This window comes from Arvicanthis niloticus, chromosome 17 (assembly GCF_011762505.2).
Source record: "Arvicanthis niloticus isolate mArvNil1 chromosome 17, mArvNil1.pat.X, whole genome shotgun sequence".
Classification (NCBI taxonomy): domain Eukaryota; kingdom Metazoa; phylum Chordata; class Mammalia; order Rodentia; family Muridae; genus Arvicanthis; species Arvicanthis niloticus.
Window position 1 is genome coordinate 20,170,015 of NC_047674.1, and position 22,197 is coordinate 20,192,211.

Sequence of the window (22,197 nt, forward strand, 5' to 3'; positions counted from 1 at the left end):
AGTCTTAAAAAAAAAGTAACCCATTGTTAGGTTGTTTTTTTTTTTTTTTTTTTAATTTATTAGCCTGTGGCATCTAGTGGGGGCTTTGTAGCCCCATTACAAGGTAACTCTATTTAAACTCTTTCTCTTCAAGATCTTTAAATTTTTAAAGACTTCTACCTGTTATTATTTATAGTAACTCTGCTTATCTGTAATTTATAAAGGGTAAGCTCAGGTTAGTCAGCTAGGAGAGGATATTGAAAGGTACCATGCCCTCATCAGGGCATTGCATCAAGATGCAAGTCATATTGCAATGTCTCCTTGTTGAGGTGGTTGCTATGTCACTGGCAGGTAATGTCTTTAACTTTTTTAACTTTAAAAAAAAGTTTAAAAAAAAAAGTTAAGGTAAACTTCTTTTGTAAAAGAGAAGGAATAAAAGAAGTTATGTTTTTCTGAATAAGGCAGACAAGTGGGCAGCCTGTAAGTCACTGAACTAGAAGGAGTTTTATAAAGGAAAAGTATGGTTTCTCATAAAGGAACTGATCAATCAATCTGCCCATGTCTTACATGCAGTCCTTAGTTTAAGTGAATGAACCAGCCCAAAGGGATGAGAATCTTTTTTTTTTTTTTTTTTTTTTTTTTGGTTAGAAGATATTTTTCTATCCCAACACTTTCTTTAAGATTTTACAAAATACTTTCATCTTTTAAAATGTTTTGCCCATTTGGGTCTCTCTCTCTCTCTCTCTCTCTCTCTCTCTCTCTCTCTCTGTCTTTGTGTGTGTGTTTTCTGTGTGTATGTTGCCATGGTGGAAAACCGAGAACAGCTTGCAGGAACTGGTTCTTTCCTTCTATTATGTGGGTCCTGGGGATAGAAATCAGCTTATCAGTTTTGACAGTGTCTCTCCACTTGCTGAGCCATCTTGATGGCCTTCTAATCTCATTTTAAGCTTTTCTTGCCCAAGCCTTAAATATTAGCCATTTTATCCAAGAAGGAAAGACATTGGCTATTAATTTTATATCAATTTAAGATTAGAATACAAAGTTATTACAAAATATCAAAGTTTTGCAAAGTCACAGATTTTCTTAGGGATCTCTTTGGACTCCTGGGATCAGACTTTGAATGTCAATGTGTTCAACCCAGAAACGTTTCTTTGTAGTGTAGAAGACCAATGAAAGGAGGTTGAATGGTCATATGGATCTATTCTTCCTCTGAGAAGTAGCTTTGCTAGGGTATATAGGCCATACAATGAGATATACACCTAAGTACATAGTTTGGTAAGTTTTGATGTTTTAATGCATTGATGAAACCATTACCAGACTCTTTTCTCATGTTCCTTCCTCTCCTCCGTCCCTTCCACATTGTTCTCAACCTAATCACTGATCTGCTATCAGTTCCTTCCTCTGCATTAAGATATATTTCCCAGAATTTTCCATGAATGGGATCATAGTCTTTATTCTCAGAGTAACTGCTTCATGAGTCATCCATGCTGCAGTGAATACCAATACTTTATTCCCTTTCATTTTCTGGTGCATTTAAAAAAAAAATCTTTTAAGCATCTTTTTAAATCTCTCATCTAATAAGAAAAACACAGACTGCTTTTAGATTTGGCTGTTGAAAACGTAACTTTTTATGTGCATATACCCTCATCACCAGTTTGATTGTTTTTAAACTGTATGGATTTTGTGTGTTTATCATGTTGTTCAATCTTGGTAGACTCACTCACTGATTTATGGAGTAGTTTTGATTAACATATTCTTGTGTATAAATCTTAGGTGAGTCATTGGAAATCCAGACTGTTCTGTTTTTCTTTTCTAATATGTAATCTATTAGTTTCTTTTGCTTGCTTTACTGTACTGGCTGTTGTTTATTTCGTGAGTTACCTGAAAACAAGTCGATCCTTTAGAGTCTTCTTTTGAAGATTTGCGGGGAGCAGCAGGGTATGTAGTCTTGCCCATGGACTTGAGTGTTGTGCCCATAGCCCCGTGGTTCCTGAGTTTCCGCCTTAACTGGAATGAATAGGCAGCTTGTACAAGCTCTGTGGGCCTATCAGAAAGGGCAATCTCTAATCCTTTCCAGCAGTTCTTTTCCAGCCTGAGTTAGTTTCCTTTCATGCATATGCTGATCAGCTCTCAGCTGAATATTCAAGAGGGTCCCTGCAAGCCCTGCAGCAGAATCTCTCTCTGTGCATTTCTTCTCTTTGTTTGATTTCTGTCTCCTTAGTTGGAAGACTGTGGGTGCTGGGTTCTGACTATTCTCTTCCTCCCTGCACCTGTGTCCTACAAAGGTCCACAGGATGGTACACTGGTCAGTAGGGTGACCAGTCTCTTTGGGCTGTATTGTAGCTCTGAGGGATGGACTCCTTTGTTGACAGATAGCTAGTGCCTGGAAGATGGTTGTTTCACAGTTGTTCAAGGTTGTCTTACGACTTTAAGTGAGAACTGCTCTCATTCCTGCCAACCCACGTTACTCGAAAGCAGAAGTAAAAACACCAAGCTTACCTAGTTAAATTCTATTCAATCCAACAAAAATACAGCACCAGGACTGAGGATGAATTAGAGGAGGGTCTGAGGTGTGTATTTCTGCCCACGTGTACTGAGTTAAAGGATGGACAGCAGCTTGCCCTGTTTGTATTATTGTTTCTTGGTATCGTCCTCTCAGACCCTCTGTATTACATTTTCATAATTTAAACCCAACAATTTAATTCAGCGGATTTAATTTAATGTTCAAACTTTTCTTTAGGAGAGAGTGAAAGTTTTATTTTGTGTTCCTGGCGTTTGCCATTTTTACACAGAAATTGCAAATCCAAGTGCTTTTGAGGGTCAACCAAGTAATGGATAGGAGTGAATTGAGGAAGACATAAAATGACTATTAAAAAGGCCACTGGTACTTATTCAGGAAAAGAAATCTTGCCCTGAGGGTGGGGGGAGACTGGGGTCAATTACAGAGGAAAGCCCTGGGTCAGTAGAGGCAGACACAACATCCAGCAAGAGTTAATTATTGCCTCAAGGGAATGCACATTGTTTTGCAGATCTGTTGCTTTTTTAAGAGAAATAGAAAGCAGATTTTAATTATTTATCTAACAGTTTTTGAATAGCTTCAAATTTTAATCACAATGCAATCTTTGAATCAAATAGCATATAAACCTGTGGGCCAAATAAGCCTTTCAAATTATAGTTTGCAATCCATGTTTAGCAGTAGAAGAATTGCTTACAATTAGAAGACTAGAAAACTAACTTTTACTCCTACAGAAATAGTTTAGAAGGTTATAGAAATGACTTAGGAATAAAGCATACCTTTTTTTTTTTTTTCCTGATTTGAAATATCCATATATTTCAGGGTTCCCATTGCTGTGAACAGACACCATGACCAACACAACTCTTAAAAAGACATTTAATTGGGTCTGGCTTACAGGTTCAGAGGTTCAGTCCATTATCATCAGTGTAGGAACATGGCAGCTTCCAGGAAGGCGTGGTGCAGGAGGAGCTGAGAGTTCTACATCTTGTTCGGAAGGCAAACAGGAGCAGACTGTCTCCCATGTGTCTAGGAGGAGGGTCTCAAAGCCTAACCCCACAGTGACAAACTTTCTTGAAGAAGGCCACACCTAATCCAACAAGGCCATACCTCCTCCTAGTGCCACTCCCTGGGCCAAGCATATTCAAACCACCACACCATACATACAGCAGCACACATACACGTACATGAACATAGTGGGCTCTCTTCTCCTTATCTTTCAGATGTCATCCTCCGTTGTCTCAGTCATTTGTGTAAATGACTGTGTGTGCTGCTGTGACAAAACACCTGAGCAAAGCAACTCACCAGATTCTGTCTGTCTTATTAACAGGAGCTTAAAGTGGGGTCACATGAACTCTTCAGTCTGAACTCAGAGAAGAGTGACTGTGCCCAGGCATCCTCTTCTTCTGCAGCCTAGGACCTCAACCTAGGGTTGAGTCACTGGTGTCACTCACTTTTAGGGTGGGTCCTTACTTATCCACTAACTTAATTAACATAATCCTTTACAGATGTGCCCAGGGGCTAGCTATGCTCAAAATCTATCCTCAGCAGTTCTCAACCTCTGGGTCAAGGCCCCCCGAAAAGACCATTGGCAATCACAGATATTTACATTCTGATTCATAATGGTAGAAAAATTACCGTTATGATGTAGCAATGGAATAATTTTGTGGTTGAGGATTACTACAACATGAGGAGCTGTATTAAAGCTTTAGGAAAGGTTGAGAAGCATCACTCAAGGGGACCTCCATCAGGTTGGTAATTAATGATAACCATCATAGTCAGCAATAGATGATTTTTCAGTTGTGTTTCATCCTGAAAGGTATGGTAGACTCTTTGGGTCTGCAGGGATGTGACATGGACTTTAGTCATATGTAAGCAGTATGAACTACTTGGCTGTTAGTCATTTTCCATCCACCTTGACTTTCAGCTTCACTGTGGGGATGCTATGGTACTCTGGATTTATCAGCCATAGTCCCAAAGTCCAATAACAGTTTTGCTGGCAGTTCAGACATGCCAAGGAGTGATGTAAGAGTGTTTCCTTTTAGTAGAAAGAGGAAAGTTGAGTTATTTGAGAGAGACCATATTCATCTATCTTTTATGATTGCAACATCTTGTTTTCATTTGTCTTTTATCATATTGGTTGTGATTTTTAACCTCTGACTGTGCCAGTTTACAAATTAACTTCATGCTAGGTATGTATGGAAAAGGAAAACCAGTTTACCCAGGATTCAGTTTTATCTGTAGCTTCATTCATCCACTGGCAACCTTGGAATGTATACCCTCCTGTGAATAAGAGAGGTATAGTCTAGGAATTGAAACATGATTTAATATGTATGTGCACATATACATATACATGAGTATATGTTTATATATCTGTATATATATTTGCATATATATAATTAACATAGACACATACACATCAGTATTCTGAGTGAGGAAACCTTTCCTTCTAGAGTTCTTTTACTGACTTGCTGGCTGGGCATATAGAATATTTTTGTGTTTCTCCCATGTAGTTTCCTGAGTGAATCCTTTATGTTGAAGAAATGAAAATGCTTCTAAAGTCCAACCTGTGAATAAATTTGCTCGTGTGAAGATCAGTTAGCTTAATAATAACCCTTTCTTTAATAAATACAGGCAGGCTGTTAGACTTATGGGTGTTTAGATGTAGGCTCTTTAAATGAAACCTGCACTGTTTTGAGTAAGGATTCAGTGGGAATGACTGATCTGTAGCATGAGAGTAAATGTTAATGTCCTACAGATCTTTCTTTTCTTGAACCGTTAGTTTGATAAACTATATTCGAAAGCTAATTCTTAAAGTCAAATGGTCCAATTTTGTATTTGTCTTCTAGATTAGGAAACAGTATCGGAGTGGGATTAATTTTCAAAAAGGGCAAATTAAATAGACAGACAGGACCCTTTATATAAAAAATACTTAAAGGTACAATTTAATTAAGTAAAGAAAAAATTTTTTTAATTTACTCTCGATTACTCCTAGTTATGAACAGATTATTTGCTATTTATTTTAAAAGATGTTTTGCTTTTAGGTTTGTTCTGTGAAATGCAGGAACAAAATATTTGGAAGCTGAAATTTAAAATTTTTATGTAAAAATAGGCAGACTGTCTTATAAAAGTGACCAAAGGGCATCGCCATGATTTCTTTTCTCATACTTGGTACCTGATTATACTTAAAGTAAATTTAAATAAGCTTACTTTACCACCGGTGAGCTTTCTTCTTTGTACATGTGCTTTTGACTGTAGTTCCAAGACCTGCTGGGTCCTCTACTTGTACAAATTAGCTTTTTCTCAGAATACTGGGGTTTCCCATTGCTCTGAACCCCCAGCTTGTTCCTCCTGGTCCTCTTCAGAATATGTAGTAGTATTTTGAAGCATGATTAAAGCACTGCTGAATTAGCAATTCAGAAGTTACAACTGACCACTAGGGTTGACGTCAAGAAGTAAACGGGGTGAGAGATTAAAACTGTGAACCCGTCTTAATTTGAGGATAGAGTTCCCAGAATTTCATTAAAAAAGAAAAAATGGGACGGGACTTGCCTTCCAGAGAATGCTTTATGTTTTAGATACTGTATCAATACAAAGGTGAGATACATGCAATTTGAATTGGTAAAATATGTAAATCCCTGGCGGCTAAACTGTGTGAGATTAATGTCTGAAAAGGAGTAGAAAGTGAAGCCAACTGTAAAATTATACAGGGCACAGTGATTACCCCGTCCGCATAATGGGGTTTGATTTAGAGGCTCTATTTTGGGATCACACAGAAAGCAGCAAGTGCAGAAGGCTGAACTTTGTCTCATTTGTCTAGGGCAGTGCCCTATTTTTTCTCTCTTATTCACGTCCTCTTATGAATGAATGACACATTTTCTTTTATGGGGCTCTGGGCAGCTTCAGTTCAGAGGCAGCAGCCTTTCCAACTTCTGCTATGCTGTTCTCCTTCTATCCCCTTTAGACAAGGCTACCAGATTGCATGCTTTGAAGGTATATTCTCCTCACTGCACATGCTTAGCTGCGTGATGAACCTGGCTGAATCTAGCATTTGAGGAGACTGACTGAGTCTCAGGACAAATTGTGCGTGTTGCATGCTTAGAACCAAGGTGCAATGAAACCATGCTACACGTGGTAGGATGCTGTCAGACACAACTACATTTCACTACATCTTTGATTTTGAATGAGGTTGTGATCATCATTGCACATTCATAAGCTTTTTAATATTGCCATTTCTGGGGAACCACACATTCAGTTATGGGGTTGCAACTCAGTTTGTAAAGCAATGTTTGAGATTGTGAGTGGGTGCTTTACCATAGTGCCTTAACTGTTCAAGGAAGTATGAGGGTCACTTTCTTTAAAAAGATAGTATGCTTGTGTTTCTATGGCTTACAAGTATAATCACATGCCAGTTTTGTTAGGTACTGCAATTTATTTTCATGGATATATATATATATACACACACACACACACACACACACATACACATATATATGTGTGTGTATGTATATATATACATATATGAATATTATTGCAATATATATATATATATATATATATATATATATATATATATATATAGTTGGTACTATTTGGTACCTCACTACTGCAAGGATGGGATACCTATCTTAAGCCCACTAAAGCAGGAAAAAGAATGTATTGATTCATTGTAGTGTAAAGCAGTGTGAATGTAAGAGTGTCAGGCACATCTGGACCCTATAGCTGAAGGATGCCAAAGGGCTGTCTCTCCTCATCACAGCTTTTCTGGTCTCCTTGAGGTTTCAGTCTAACACTGACCTTGAAGGATAAGGCTACAGCACCTATCTATCTTCTCCTAGAAGAGTCTGTTCACTTAACCTTGAGGTTCCTGTAAACCAATACTTTTAGACATGCTGTGTGGTACTCAGTCAGCGTATGACATGTGCATTTTCCAAGGCCCAGGATATAGATGCTGGTGAAGTTTTCCCTAGGAAGGGAGCAGCCAAGTGTCCTTAGCAGAAAGAGCCCCCATGCTCACAGCTGTACCTAACACTTAGACTAGCAAGCTCAGAGTTAGAGTTAATGTTAATTTGTCATGAAAGATGCATTATTGTTGGCACAATAGCTCAAGTTTCTATATTTTATTTACCCCCTCCCTGATCTTCATCTTTCCATAGGAGGAAAAGAGGACAAAACTATTAGGAGAAAGAATTTCTACTTAAAGAATTGTTTCCTCTGTTTCATTTTATTATTGTAGCTTTTTAGTTCTGTCCTAAAGAGGTCATCCTTTTTTCCTTTTTCTTTCTTTCTTTCTTTCTTTCTTTCTTTTTTTTTTTTTTTTTTTTTGGTTGTTTTTCTTCTCCTGTTGTATTGACCTCACCATCATCTGAGCATAGTTACTTAGGAGGAGACTATGGCATGAATCAGTCTGTGAGTGACAGTCTGACCTGGCCCTGGATGGCTCAGAACAAGGGGGCTGAAGTGCCCAACATAGCATGCTAACGCTGGAATTGGAATGTGGCTATTTTCTTACTCCCAGATTTGTCTTTCTCACATTAAACTATCGAAAATTATTTATGTATGTGTGTTTATACAAGTGCAAGGGCCATGAAGGCCTCCAATCACTGAAGCTGGAGTCACAGGTGTTTGTGAGCCATGATGAAACTGAACTTGGATCCTCTGGAGGAGTAGCAAGGTCGAGACCCTGTGTGTGTGTGTGTGTGTGTGTACACATGCATGTGTGTGTGTGAAAATTCTCTAGTTCAATTTCTACAGTAAAACCTTGAGGTTTCACTGTAACAGCATCTCCATGTTAGATTTCAGAAACTCAAGTCCATAGCAGGTCATACATCAGTGACGGAACACTTGCAAGTGCTGCAAATCACTGAACCATCTCTCCAGCCCTCAAGTTTCCTATTTAAAAAAAAAAATAGGAAATTAATTAATCTCAGGTCAGCAAAGACACCCGTAGGCCACTTCTAATAACCTGTGTGCTGTGACTGAGGCTATAGATGGGGGATTTGGTCCTGTGATAATGACAGAAGTGCCAGAAAGATAATCCCAGAACTTTTAGGTAGTGGGACTATCTCACCCTCCTGAAAAGGAGTCCATGGAGTGTCGGGAGTCAGAGTATGACAGTCTGGATCAGTGGCTTTGTGGAGCTCCTGAAGTCTCTCTATACCAGAGATTGGCAGCATCAGGCCCTCACATGACACTCAATCTCCTGAGTCTCTTGTCTATTTCCCTTCCTCATCTTTCTACCCTAGTTTCTCAGCAGCAATCTGATTTCATTCTTTTGCTCAGGGATCCCCATGCTGCACTTTAGACAACTCCCAGTCTAACACGCTGGGTTTATGGAAAGACAAGTCTCTTTTCCATTTAAAAGTTTATCAGAGTTGGTCACTTTATTTCCTAAAAATATGGTTATATCCATCAAGTTTCAAACAGAGGCACAGAGCTAGTAGCATATATAGATCCTACATTGAGGAATTAGCTTTTGCAGTCATGGGAGCTGGCTAGGTAAGCCAGAGGTTGAGACTATAAGGGAAGCTGCCAGGAAGAATGGGCTAGGCCTCCCAGACTTGGGGATCTTTCACAGTAGCAGTATTCTTCCTCATCAGGGAGGCCTAAGCTCAACCCTTAAGAGTCTTTCAATAGATTGATTGGACCCCACCTAGATCATTTAAGACAGTCTCCCTCACCTCAAACCTTCAGTCTTGTCTGCAAAACACCCACACAGCAATATGTGGGTAAATGTTATGTTCAACTACTAGGCATTGTGGTCTAGACAAGTTGGCACATATGTCTGCCCACCAGAGTGGTCATTTGAGGACTCCTGAAATACAGACTTAGACTTGCTATGGATGCTAAAATCTCTGTACCTTTACATGAGTTGTATGTATCTAAAGAGCTGGTTGGGGCAGTTTGTTCTTAGATGAATATACTTATGTATGTGTATCACTGGACATAATAGGAGGTCCAGGAAGGACAATTTAGATGAGGTAGCAAGAAGATAAGTCTCTGAATTTTGATTTAGAGATCATCACTTTAAATTTGTGCTTTGCATTTTCATTTCAGCATATTCGTTTTTCCTTCCTTCCAGAATGTTCCTTAGATCTTTGTGGTTAGTAAGGCAGCATTTTAGGACCCTCTGATATTTCATGAATTTAAGCAGCTTTTACATCTGTGGTTCTTATGTTCTTGGGAAAGACACAAAATAAGGCAACTACAGGATTCTGTAGAGATGATAAGGTGTGGGGAGCGTGTGGGGAGGCAAGAGACAGCACTGAGTCTGTGTGAGCCCAGCTATCTGCATAATATGCAGGCTCCAGTGCAAAATGCAAATTCTGTGTCTCCTAATCAGAACCCAGGAAAAACACAGAAAGCTTTCTGCTTGGCTCTTGAATCTCTTTCTGGGAACGTCCATTTGATTTCTTATCATTATTTACTATTTAGTACTACTCCAAGGGAAGAAAAAAACCAGGAAGCTTTAGGCGACTGGCATGAGCTTTGGTGGTGTTGTGCCCACCTTTGGTGTAAAGCTAGGGTTAGAATAACAGCCTGCGTGGTTGGCACTTTCTAGCTGAGACTGGTTTGCTTCTGTCCAAAGATGGAAATTGCTGTGCATGACACTGCCCTGCCATTTGAATTTTATTACTAGATATGTGCACATTATGCTTTACCTTGGCCCAGGTGATGAGCAGGGAATGATTGTAGGTGGCAGTAACTGTGGTGGCCACACTCCTCTCTTTCTGTGCTTTTATTTCACTGTAGGTTGCTGCCCGATACAATGAAGGACTGTCTGGGGCAGCATAGGACAGACCTCCCTTGATTGCTGTGTGTTTAGGACACAGCTGACTTTGCATTTGAAGAAATTTCTGGCTCCTAAGGGTGACCTCTTGGGCTATCTGTATCCTCAATTCCCTACTCATAGGCATAACTTCTTGCCTTACACTCACCTTGACTCTTGACGAATTCTAGGTATCTGGTCCCATCGGAATTCTCTGTCATGGAGTATCACTGATGCAAGTGGGAAGCAAGGATTGAGGAGGTCCATGCTGTGACTGTCTCCTGAATGCCATGCATCAGACAGAACTTGCAAAAGATAAATCCAAAGATACTGTTATTAAAAAGTTTTGTAACAATAATACTAAGCCAAACAAGAAGTCCTGTGAGGTTGTAGCTCCCTTAAGCATGGGCTCTGTGTGGATGCACAGGTTGCATGCTCATGAAGTTAGGTGTATGTGACAAAGGGTTTTATGAAAGTGAGGGGGTCAGCCTTCTGGATATGTTGAGTAGAAGCAGCATGTTTAGAGGTTCCAGGTCACATGTGTTTTTGGTGTATTCTCAAACACTAAGGAGGCCACTGTGACTAGATTCATGATCGAGAAAGCATGAGGTTGAAAGATGAAACCAGAGAGACAGTGGGTCTCTGAATTATGAATAGCTTCAACAGGTAAGTTAAGGACTTTGTATTTTTTCTATTATCAGATGAAGATAGTAAAGTTTTGGCATGTTTTAGTTTTAGTAAAGACATGGCATACTTTACCATAGCTGGAGTTTGGAAGATCCCCTTTGACTTCTGTGTGGTGATGATTTATATAGGGGGAATTTTGGAGTGAAGGGAACAGTTTAGTTGCTGTTATAATGGTCTAAATGAGGATAAAACCGCAGACTGGGTGGCATAATGTTCTGGTTAGTTTTTATAGCCAACTTGGCAGGGTCTAAAGTTACCTGGGAAGAGGAAACTCCAACTGAAGAATTACTTCAACCATATTGGCCTGTGGCCCTGTCTGTGTGAAATACTCATGATTAATGATTGATGTGGAAGGACCTGCCTACTCTGGAGTGTACCATCCCCAGGTAGCTGAACTTGAGACAAGCCCGTGAGTGAGCCAGTCAGCAGCATCCCTTCATGGTTCTGTCTCCAGATTCTTGTCTTGAGTTTCTGTCTTGACTTTCCTCGGTGACAGACTGGAACCTGGAAGTGTAAGCTGAAACAAACCTTCTCCTCCCCAGGTTGCTTTTGGTCAGAACATTTTATTATAGCAACAGAAGGGATTATGAACACACCGATAGCAATGGTTAAATAGAACCCCATTCGGAACAATTTTCAAAACTGATGCACTGGACTGCCTATTACAAAAGATATGTCCCTGGAATTTTGGCTGGAGACAATAGAGAAGAATAGCCTATGAAGTTGTAAAATTTCCAAATTCCTACAACCAGTTCTGGAGGTAGTTAGACAAGGCAGGGAGCAGAAATCTTATGGGCTTTTCGCCATTGAACCCATCCATTGTCCTTTCCTGACATCCTTCCTGGTGATGCTGAGTCTACACTGATTGAATCTCTGAATGTCCGTACATATGACACCTTGGAAAAACTTCTCAGATGATAAAGTCTTGGGTGAGGTGATGCCCCAGTTAGCTTGTGTTTCTATCTCTCTGCTGGGGACTGACCGTTCCCCACAGCTTCATGTTAGTCCAGTGTCCGTAGGATAGTGTCTTCTCTATTGAACAGTATCTCTCAGCCTCACTGACTACAACAGAATTATTAAGACAAAGCATTTGCTACCTGGTTTGATGTGCAGTTGAATAAAGGTGTGCATCCAAGCAATTGAACTCTCTTGCTTTATTTCTCTGCCTTTAGCACTTCCAGACCATGCTGAAGTCTAAGTTGAATGTCCTAACACTGAAAAAGGAACCTATACCAGCAGTCATCTTCCATGAGCCAGAAGCCATTGAGCTGTGCACCACCACACCACTGATGAAGGCAAGGACTCATAGTGGCTGCAAGGTACAGTACAGGAGGCCAACAGTCCTTCTCTTGGTGGGCCAGACGAAAGCAAGTCTGACATAAGGGTCTTGTTCTTCGGTGGTGTTCATGTTCAAGAATGCCAATATCACGCAACTAGCAGACTTGTGGGGTGATGTTAGTTTGAACTTACAGCCTGTTTTTTTTTCTCTCAATAATAGATTATTTTTAATCATTTGGGGGACATACGCCAGCAACGCAAGTTTTAGTATGCATGAATAAAATAGTATTCTTATTGTTCTTTCAGTGGCTGTATGGAACTTTAGTTTCAGAGGGAAATTTTATTTTTTAAGATTTATTTTTCATGTGCATGAGTATGCGTGCATGTGTGTGTGTGTGTGGCATATGTATGCATGCAGAGGCACATGGAGTCTGGAAGACAGAACCTGATAGATTCCATGAAGCTGGGGTTTCAAACAGTTCTGAGCTTGTTGGATGTGTGTGCTAGTATCCAAATTCCAGTCTTCTGAAGAGCAGCAAGTACTGAGTGTTAAGCCATCTCTCTGTCTACAGGGAGTTTTATCTCTCACAGTAGCTTCCCTGTTTATGTTTGCAATCGGAATAAAACATGTCTTAAAGAATGAAAATTCCCAACCCTAAACCAAAGCAACAGAAAATACATCTCCAATATGTGAACCTTCCAAGTCCCTTTGTGGCTTATTTTTTTTTCCCTCAAAACTCATACTAATATTCATGCCTCAGAATCTGTAAAAATCAAAACCAAAAAAAAAAAAAAAAAAAAAAAAAAAAAACCAAACCCCAAAAAAAAAAAAAAAAAAAAAAAAAAACCCCAAAAGCAAATTTTTCATTCATGCCAACTATAGTGCTGACATGGAAACAAAACTGGAGACAAAATGTTCAATTTTGGTAAGTTTTTGGATTTTTTTCTCCTCATATCCTTTTTTTTTGGTTGCACTAGTAAATACAGAAATAAGTTTAGAGATACCAAAGGAAATATGTTTTATGTGTATTTGCCATCAGGAGCTTGTTTAGAGTGGAGAATATATAATCAGGGGTAAGGAAAATGCACATTTGCTTCTGATCTTTTTTTTTGAAAACCTCTTGGATCCAGCCCTCTCCTTATTTCTTGTTGGGGGAAGCAGGTCTTACATAGCTGTGGTCAGGTTGGAACCTGCAGCCATCTGGGGTGACAGTAATCTGCACAAGCCCTCTCACACACCCATTCATTCCACACATAGTTACTGCATGCTCAGTGTCTGCCAGGCTCTGGGGCAGAATGTGGACAAGACCCACAACATCTTTGTGGAATTTTAACTGCCAGTTGCAAGTCAAGGGAGGAGAAAACGCATATAGGCAACCATTAGCCAGTGAGAGCCAGTTTGTAAAGCCCTTCTAGAAGTGCCTTCAGACAGAGAAAACTAGGAATGTTGGGTCGCTGATGATCCTGTGGGCTTGTTGTCCCTTTGAAGGGAAAGAAATGACCCCATGTGCTTGGAAGGCTGAGGAAGGTTTGAATGGTGGGGTCAGGCTAAGCAGAGCCTGAGAGTCATGCCAAGGAGTCTAGGTTTACAGGACTTTAGATTTTTTTCCTAATTATAATGAGGATCTAAACAAGTAAGTTGAGACCCCATTTTTAAAAGGAATTAGATGACTGTTGGGAGAGAATTATAAAGTAGCCTTGGGTCCACTATTTTGAGTATAGTTGACTGGATGGGGAGACTGTGTGATATGACCTTGGGTCTACTATGTAACTATTCTGGTAAGGAACCAAGGCGCTAGAGAAATATTGATGACATTTGGAAAGTGACCGGAAATGAAAACTCATGTACATCATTTAGCAGATGTGCTCATGCCATTTTGAATTCAGTCACTATTAGAGAAGGTAGTGTCCTGAAGTGAGATGAAGTAAGGACCAATGTATGGAGGACAGCTTAGCTTGATGAAGCACACAGATTATGCTTAAAATGTTTTTTTTTTTTTTTTTTTTTTTTTAAAGTTGCAGAATGAAAAGTAGTGGCCTATGCCTTTATAGTGCCAACCTGGTTTGCATCATGAGTTTCAAGATACCCAGAGGTACATAGTGAGACCCTGCCTCAAAACCAAAACACAACAATGCAGAATAAAACAAAACGAGTCATCTCAGCCTCACCCACACATGAAGGTGTGTGTGTGTGTGTGTGTGTGTGTGTGTGTGTGTGTGTGTGATACAGAGAGTGGTGATAGGAGGAATGAAGGGATGGGGGAAGGCAGGGAGAGAGGGGAGAGAGAGTGTGAAAGAGAGAGAGACAGAGAGACAGAGAGAGAGATGGAAGGAGAGGGATGGGGATTTTCTAGGAGAATAAAGGAATAAAATTGTATAACCTTTATTTTTTTCTAGAAAGTGTATAGAAAGTGTATTTATCTTTTCTTCAATCTACTTGTACTGCTCTTAAGATGAATTCATTTATTTTATTTCTGAAATGATACTGAGGAGCTGGGGAGCTGGCTCAGTGGTTAAAGAAAATGTATTGCTTCTGCAAAGACCAAAGTTAGGTTTCCAATACTACTGTCAGGTGACCCACCACCACCTGTAACTCTAGTTCTATGACAGAGGTTCTCAACCTGGGTATCACCACCCCTTTGGAGGTCAATGACCCTTTTACAGGGGTCGAATATCAAATACTTACATTACAACTCATACCAGTTGCAAATTACAGATATGGAGTAATAGTGGAAATAATTTTAGTGTTGGGGTCACCCCACAACACGAGAAACTGTATGAAACAGGAGGAAGGCTAAAAAAGGATGCTCTAGGGCATCTGACACCCTCTTTTGGCATCCAAAGCTTCTCTCACACATACAATGCCCATACACACATACTCATAACTGATTTTCTTTTTAAGAAGCTGGGAAGAAGAGGATTTCAGGTAAGTTATTGCAGGTGTTAATATGTATGGCCAGCTGGACAAAGGGAGGCCACTTGTAATTTTACCTGAATCCAGGGAAGAGTTTCATCTGTAGCCAAAGTGAAAAACACCCCATTAGACCATCAAAGAACCATGTGAACTCTGCATCCTTCGACGTGGTAGAGATCCAAGGCACAGATAATGACACTCTTAGAGCCAAAGATCAGGGTCAACAGTGCTTCCAGTCTCTGATCATTTCTGTTGTATCTGACCATTCTGTTTTAAGTAAGTGAGCCCTCAATGTATGATTCTCAAGCTGTATGGTATCGATTTAATACCCCGAAATTTTAACTTCAAAATACTGAAACGGTCTTTTTTTTTTTTTTTTTTTCCCTCAAGGACAATACCATGTTTGTTTTCAAAGTCATATTTCTTTGTTTATTTTTGAAAGGTTAGATCTTGGAAATTCTGACATTTCTGTTTAAAAATCCCCAACCCCCCCTCCCTGCTTTCCCCCCTCCGAGTCATCTTCAAGAACAAAGTCTAGTGTTTCCTCTCTGCTTCTTGCCAGTGAGTAACTCAGCTCACAAGATGCCAGCTGCAGAAGGAACTCTCCTCCCGACTCCTGAGTCCCAAGAATAATGAGCATAATGTAGCTGTGGCCCAGCTGCAGGGCCAGTGTTTGGGACCCTCCATCTTTACACAAAACTGGTTCTTTTTCTTTTTTTCTTTTTTCTTAATGGCTCCTAAGATGTACTTGCGTAACTTTTAATTTGGGAAGGGAGAGAGGCTGGAAGAATCAAAGGCAAGGGAGTTGGGAAATGGCTTAAGGTCAGCATCAGGGAGACCCTCACCCCTCTCAGATATCCTGCTTGCTTGCCTCTGATCTGTATTCTCAGTGGGTCCTGGAGAGATTGCTCTGCTAGGCTATTCATGTCTGGGGCAGCTGGGGCTTTGTGTACTCTCCTCTATTGCGGCTGCTTTCTTTTTCTTTGGGGTAGGGATTTTTTTTTTTTTAAACCACATAGCCCATTGCACCCCCTTAGGAGTCTCGCTGGGGCTGCTTTGAGCATCATACTCCGTATCTGATTTTGCAGCAGTGGTGACAGTTTCTTGTCCCTCTCTCTTGAATGACGGGATTCTGTGTGGCTTCGCCTTCTTAGCAAACATTTATTGAATTATCACACAGTGAAAGTTCACCATATGTATGTGGGAGTCATGGAGAACGGGGTTGTGGGAAATGAGGTGTACAAATAAGCAGAGGGAATAGGAAGAATGCTCAAGCAAATTAACCTCAATTCTCTCTCTCTCTCTCTCTCTCTCTCTCTCTCTCTCTCTCTCTCTCTCGTAAAAGGTCTTCTGGATCCTCACTGTGATGTTACAGTTAGTTAACTAATTTGGAGTGTGTGTTGCACATGTGTGTGCAATGGCTAACATGTAGAAATCAGAGGACAACTTCCTGGGAATTGGTTCTCTCCTTCCACCATGTGGGTCCTGAGGTTCAAATGCAGATTGTGTCTGTCTTAGCACCAGGTGTCATTACCTGCTGAGCCATTTCACTAAACCAATCACAGGGACTTCTAAAGACTTTTGCCTATACCAGAATCCCTGAGTTTTTCACAGGAACTCCCCCCACCCATTTATTAATTAATTAAATTGTCCATTTAACATCTCAGTCGCAGTCCCCCCTCCCTCCTCTCCTCCAAGTCTCACCCTTGCAAGTCCCTTGCTCACTACATCCTGCCCTTTTCCTCAGAGAATGGGAAGCCCCCCACTCTGGTACCACACCACCCTGAAATGTACAGTCACCATAGGCCTAGGTGCATTCTCTCCTAATGAGGTCCATCCAGGTAGTCCAGTTAGGAGAAGGGATCCAATGGATCTGGCATGGGTGAGGCTCCAGGGAATCTATCAGGATGACTGTAGCTGACATCCCTAGCAGTGGGGGATATGGAACCTGAAGTTTCCAGGAACTTCTATTCAAACACTAAGTGTTAGCGACTGAGAGTAGGAGCCAGCACTCTAAAATCTACCATAAAATTTACCTAACGGTGGGTGGTTTGGTGCCTGAGAACTTTACCCACAGAGGGGTGTTTGATAGGGATAATATAAACATAAGTGCTGGCTTTATGGTCAGAACAGGATTCAACAAAGCAGATCATGACATCTAATGGCAAATGGCTCTGGAGTCTTTGCACATGTGTGTTCTGGGTCTTTGTGTGTCTTATCCTCCAGGGGGCGCTGTCCTACTTTGCACAGACTCACTTCCACATCTATGCTCCACAGTTCTGAAAATAAGAATAAAACAGATTATGTTTTTATGATGATGATGAACAATGATAAAAAGACTAATACAGAAATTGTGATCCTGGATAGCAGCTGCTCGTTAACGCATTTAGTGTGGTTGCCACATCTTTGTGCATTTCCTAGTATAGAATGGATTCATCCTCATGACAACTCAGTGGGTTAAGGATATGTACACCCCAATTATAATTCGCCAAGAGCATCATACATACCCTCTTTTTTTCACCTCCCTTTACTGTAGCTTACCTCTCTTTACCATTTCCTGATAATGACCTCAGCAGAGGACCACTCCTTAAGACATAATCACTGGGTGTTATTTAAAATCTTAATGACTGGGCGGGCAGGTACCTCAGTTAGCAAAGTACATTCTGAACAAGTATGAAGACCTGAATTTGTGTACTCAGCACACATGTAAAAGGCTGCCATGGTTGCACTTGCTGGGTATCCCTACCACTGTCTGGGTAAAGGATAGCTACAGAGAAAGATGGATTCTGGAAGCCCACCAACCATGCCTATCCTGCCTGCCTAAAATGTTAAATTTCAGGTTCAGTGAGAGATCCTGTCCCGAAAATATAAAGATGAAGTACAACTGAGGGAAGACACCCAATATTGACATCTGCCCTCCATATTTAGGTGTACACATGTGTACGGGCACAAACACATATGTACACACACACACACACATACACTCTAAAAAATAAATTCACCAGACACTAGTGCTTCATACACACACCACACAGGAAAAATTAACACCTAAACCATAATGATAGAGAACATATGTTTGGTCTTTCTGATTCTGGCTTATTTTTTTTTAATATAGCATCCCCCAGTTCCATGCATTTGGCTTCAGAAGATAACATTTCGTGATTTTTATGGTTGAATAACTTCCTACTTTCTTTATCTGCCATGTCTATTTTGCCAGTTTATCCACTTTTGGGCATTTAGGTTGATCCCTGTGGTGGTTTGAATAGATATGGTCCCAATAGAATTATGTGTTTGAATGCTTGGCCCATGGGGAGTGGCACTATTAGGAGGTGTGGCCTTGGTGGAGTGGGTGTGGCCTTGTTGGAAGAAGTGTGTCACTGTGGGGGTGGGCTTTGAGGTTTCTTACATTCAAGCTCTGCCCACTGTGGGACACAGTCTTCTGCTGCCTGTGGATCAAGATGAGAACTCTCAGCTATCTCCAGCACCATGCTGGCCTGTATGCTGCTATGCTTTCACCATGATAATAATGGACTGAGCTTCTGAAACTGTAAGCCAGCCCCAATGAAATGTTTTTCTTTCTAACAGTTGCCTTGGTCACGATGTCTCTTCGTGGCAATGGAAACCCTCACTAAGACAATCAATTATGTTAGGTGTTATTATTATTTTGTAACAACAATATGAGTATGCAAATCTCTTACTAAGGTGTTGATATAATTTCTTTTGCATCCCGGATCCAGATGGGAAGCAGCCTCCTTTGGCAAGTGTGCTTTTTGTTTCTTGAGGACCCTCCATTTGGTTCTCCATAACAGACTTACTGTTTAACATTTCTGCTCAGTGTAGAGAGTTAGAGTTGTCTTTCCTCTATATGCTTGTCACCATCTTTTGTTTTTAGATCAAAACCATTCTTGCTGAGGTGAGGGCTTATCTGACTGCAGCTTTTGCATACATTTCTCAGATGCTAATATAGTTGGCTAGATATTATGAAGGTATTTACATGTCACTTTCCTCCAAGGAGACATATTTATTCATATCCCCTATTTTAAATTTGGATTATTTGGAGTTTCTTCGTTAATTGCATTTTATATATTTATTTATATAATATGTATTTATATAATTTATATAATTATATGTTTTATAATTACATATAATTATATAATTCATATGTAATTTATATAATTATGTAATATAATTTATATAATATATGTTTATTTACATTATCATTTATTATTTATATATTGATATTCTTCATATCAACCCTTTGCAAGGTGAACATTTTGAAACATTGTTTTTTTCCCACTCTTTAAGTTGTCTGTCTACTGCTGTTTTTTTTTTTTTTTTTTTTCTTGTCCTGTGCAAAGTATGTGCCCGAAGACACAGGAAGGAAAGCAAATAGAATGAGTGAGTTATCTAACGGCCATGCTTATCTAAGCGCGCAAAGCTCAGGAGCTTATCTTATTTAATTGGTATAGAATTTTATCTTTTCTTACAAAAATCAGAAAGCAAGGTGGCATTGAGCTAAATATCATCTGGCTTTACTCAAAGCCCGTCAGTCATTTAGGTTCTCAAATTCAGTTTTCTAAAGAAAAGAGATGGCCTGGCCTACAGCAAAGGCAATATACCTTGTTATAAAATACATTATTACATATAACAGGAAATATCATATGTGTAACATAAAATTTACTAGGTGAACTCACACCCACATGCGTGCACACATACACACATGCATGGGCAAGCTCAGCATGCCCTGTGAGGTCCTATATATCCTTGTGGATGCTTTGTAAAGCCATTCCACAGAGTTCCTCTGCCATGTCACGATGCTCACAAGCTTGAACTAACACGTCAGTAGTATGGTGGCAGGGGATTGTAACATGTCCTGCGTCTCTTATTTCAAGCGTTTTATAAAGCTCATTGTTAGTGATCATTTCAGAGTATAAGGATTTGTATAAACTGAAGAAGGAGCATGACCCAAGGGAGCATCTCAGTGCCAGGACTGAAGGTCGCAGGTGCAGGAAAGCAGGTCGCAGGCGGTTGGTGTCATAGAAGCCCTGTTTAGAGCTGAGTTCATCTGCCTCGGAGTCTGGATTTACCCAGTCTTTACCCTACACCTTCTCAGTGCAGCTGGGGATCCTGAGGGATGGACACTCCCCCGGGCCATGCTCCCTGCTTTAAGCACTGAACATAAATGAGGAAGCAGATGACATTCTCCCTAGTTTCGTTCCTTCTCACTTGCCTACTTTCCATTCAGGTTGTGACCCGGTCTTCTCCCTGAAAATTGTCCATCACTTTTCTTGAGGTTCTTTGAATTCAAGCGGGGCAGCAGTACTCCTTTAAGCATTCAGGAATAATGTGTGTTTTAGGCTTTCTAGTGCTGGGATAAAGCACCATGGCCCAAAACAACTTGGAGAGAAAAGAGCTATTTTTACCTTCAGTTCCAGATAGTAATCTAGCACTGAGGGAGGTCAGGGCAGGAACTCAAAGCCGGGCAGAGACCTGGAGGTGGGGGCTGAAGCAGAGGCCATGGAGAGGTGCTGCTTTACTGGCTTGCTCAGGCTGCTTTCTTATATTATCCAGGACCACCCACCCAGGGCTAGCACTGTCCACAGTGAGCTGGGCCCTTTTGCCTCAATCACTAAGAAAATGCCCTACAGACTTGCCTAGAACCCCATCGCCCGAGGGCAGTTTTTTACGTGAAATCCCGTCTTCTCAAATGGTTTTAGCTTGTGTCAACTTGACATAGAACTAGCCGGCACAATGTGGTTGATTATAGTTTCATGGGACTGAACAGAGACATTTCTGAGCTGGAGGTTTTACTGGCCCTATCATGTAGTAGTTACATAAAATGGCTAGTCCAAGAAGTGAAATCCCGCAACCCAACTTGTGATAAAAGCTCCCGACTTGGCCTTCAACACACTTAAAATCAACACCACATGTATCTGTTTCCTACACTCGAGTTTTTGTGTTTATGTGACTGGGTGTGTATTTAATTAGGATAGTCATGCTCTGGCACGTGTTTTTCTCATTTTAAACAAAAGCTAATTTTTTTTTTCATTTTACCAATTACCTCCCATTCACATACATGAATCCAGTGATTTCTAATTATGTAGATTTTTCTTTTCAAAATAAGCTTCTTGTTTGAATATCAAGACAGAATCCAAGTAAAAAGAAGAATAACGTATTAGTCAGTTTTGTGTCACTGTAGCCAAATACCTGACACAAGCAACTTAAGAAAAAAAAAAAAAAAAAAAAAGTTTATTTCTTTCATGGTGGCTTAGGCTTGTGCCTGTGACTGCTTGGTCCTGTGAAAGTGCCTAAAACTCTTGGCAGCTGAACTCTGCTGGGACACTCAGTCATGGGATAACTAGAAAGAACAAATAAAGAAGAAGCCGGTGCATCATATGTTATGTGCTTCCAGTGACCTTCTTCCTCCATCATAGACTCACACCCTCTCATTATCCCCTGAATCTGCTGTCATAATATGAGTTCATCAGGGTATGAACCCATCCACGCCATCAGAACCCTTCATCTAAAATTTCCCAGAAATATCATCAGAGACACGGCCAGAGATGTGCTTTACTGATCTCCTAGACTTTACTCAATCTGGCAGAGTTAACAGTGGACAGTAACTGTCACAAGCCAAGATGCATAGAGCAGACTTAGGCCTCTGTCCCTTATCATTAATGTGCCTCTAAACCAGGGCGGGGCACAGCTAATCCGTGTTTTTTTGTTTTTTTTTTCTTCTTTCTCAGATTCTATTGTAAGCAATCTAAACACTCCTATTACTTGCCCCTTTAAATTTAAGGGGGAAAAAAAAGCTGACAGTAGCTAAAAAGCTGTTGTTTAACAGATAAGCTTTAATTTAAAGCAAAAACTAATTCTTGTTGTCAGTGGCCACTGGGAGATCAGAGAACAATTTTTGCAGAGTCGCCTTTACTCTTTCCACTTTAATACGGTTGTGGAAATTGAACCCAAACGTCCTAAGTTTGCACTGTAAGAGCCACACTGAGCCTTCTCATGGACCTTAACAGACTTTTTTTTTAGTCTTTTAAAAATAATTACTCC

The 22,197-nt window shown here is 40.3% G+C and overlaps 1 protein-coding gene across 2 annotated transcripts in view; it reads left to right on the forward strand.

The window, feature by feature from the left end:
• The window catches only part of Pid1 (phosphotyrosine interaction domain containing 1), a 216,201-nt gene that overhangs the window by 94,005 nt on the left and 99,999 nt on the right, over positions 1 to 22,197 (forward strand). For both annotated transcript variants that reach the window (XM_034521951.2, XM_076914911.1), the window contains exon 2: positions 12,119 to 12,265. In XM_034521951.2, the coding sequence (XP_034377842.1) occupies positions 12,119 to 12,265 (147 nt within the window). The remainder of the gene's footprint in view (positions 1 to 12,118; positions 12,266 to 22,197) is intronic.